Genomic DNA, 1,271 nt, shown 5'->3' with positions numbered 1-1,271 from the left:
ATTAAATCATATATATAAATAGTTTTTGTACGAAATTTTATTAATAAATCAAACTGTTGTAGGTTATTTTCTGAGCCTAGGAAAGGATTTACATACTAACGAACCTTTGTCCTAAATACGGGGTACTCTCAAGTCAAATCTTAGCACAACATAAATCTATACAACATAGAAAATTAAAGATTTTCTTGCAACACAAAAAAAGAGATCTGTGTATTTGCAGACGATTTGACAAATACCAAAAGGTGTAAATAATCAAAATTAGACAAATTAATTTAGGATTTAAAATTCTTTAGCACCACTCACAATAAATGAGCAGTATATTGTCGGTAGTAAAAAAGAGAATACGAATAAAAAAGAGCATTAACTTCAATAAATCTTTATCAAGTCCCCTCTAGCACATACCTCTGCACCGATTTTTCGCAATTGTTCGCGCAGCTTTCGTATATTCGCTTCGGAAAGTTTATAGCTCGGATCGTTGGTATCACCTTTCAGACGTTCCAAATTCAGTTTCTCCTGTTCCAGCATCTTTTGTAGCGTTTGTATTTTATACGTTTCCATTTCACGACGTTTGATGCTCTACAAAGGAAGACACAATTTAATTAAATGTCTTTGTTGTAGAAAAGTAAAAATATATATGTATATATATTTTATTTCATCTTTTAGTTTACATCAACCGGTTGTGGGCCCGTTATGGATGCAGTCCGATCACGTCCCGATAGTATGGGTGTAGAGGGTACTATGCCGACAGATGAGGGGCGTGCCAACTTTTGACTACGTTTCACCGCCAATTCAACAATGGTGGAGGCTGGAAAAGAAAGAAAGTACGTTAATAAGATGCTCCAAATTAAAATTTAATCAAGTTGTAATATAAATTTTATAAAATTATAATTTTTAACAAAATAGAACATAGCGCAGTAGGTTCGCAGCTTAAACAAGTGAAGTCATAAAAAGAAATCCTCACAGCGAATTCGGTTTCAAGACCGGGGGGCTGGTTCCTGCAGAGTTGAGTATAGAAGGCTGGTAACAGACGTACACAGAACATCAAAAATGCGGCAAAAAAGCCACAAAACCTTCGAAGACGACGATATAATGACTGAACTTTACAAAACCGGCGGAAAGCTAGTCTGATGAATACATGCCCGTAGGATGCACACCACTGCATTTCTGTGTTCCAGCAGAATCAGTCATCACTATATTTGGAGGGTTGTCATCAAATTCAACTTAACTCAACAGTTAACTCAATTATGTATCCCAAAGTCTGACTAAAGAGA

General features: G+C 35.6%; 1 protein-coding gene across 1 annotated transcript; it reads right to left on the bottom strand.

Annotated features, from left to right (window-relative positions):
• Positions 1–305: 305 nt before the first annotated feature.
• LOC108383082 (uncharacterized) lies at positions 306–805 on the bottom strand (the record flags this gene model as incomplete). Its single annotated transcript, XM_017639467.1, has 2 exons — positions 306–576; positions 669–805. Coding segments are annotated over 2 exons (347 nt in total), but the record flags the coding sequence as incomplete, so codon positions are not given.
• Between the last annotated feature and the right edge of the window lie 466 nt (positions 806–1,271).

The sequence above is a fragment of the Rhagoletis zephyria genome, unplaced genomic scaffold, assembly GCF_001687245.7.
Source record: "Rhagoletis zephyria isolate East Lansing unplaced genomic scaffold, Rhagoletis_zephyria_1.1 Rzeph_scaffold_30572, whole genome shotgun sequence".
NCBI lineage: Eukaryota > Metazoa > Arthropoda > Insecta > Diptera > Tephritidae > Rhagoletis > Rhagoletis zephyria.
This window is presented reverse-complemented; position numbering and strand designations above follow the sequence as displayed.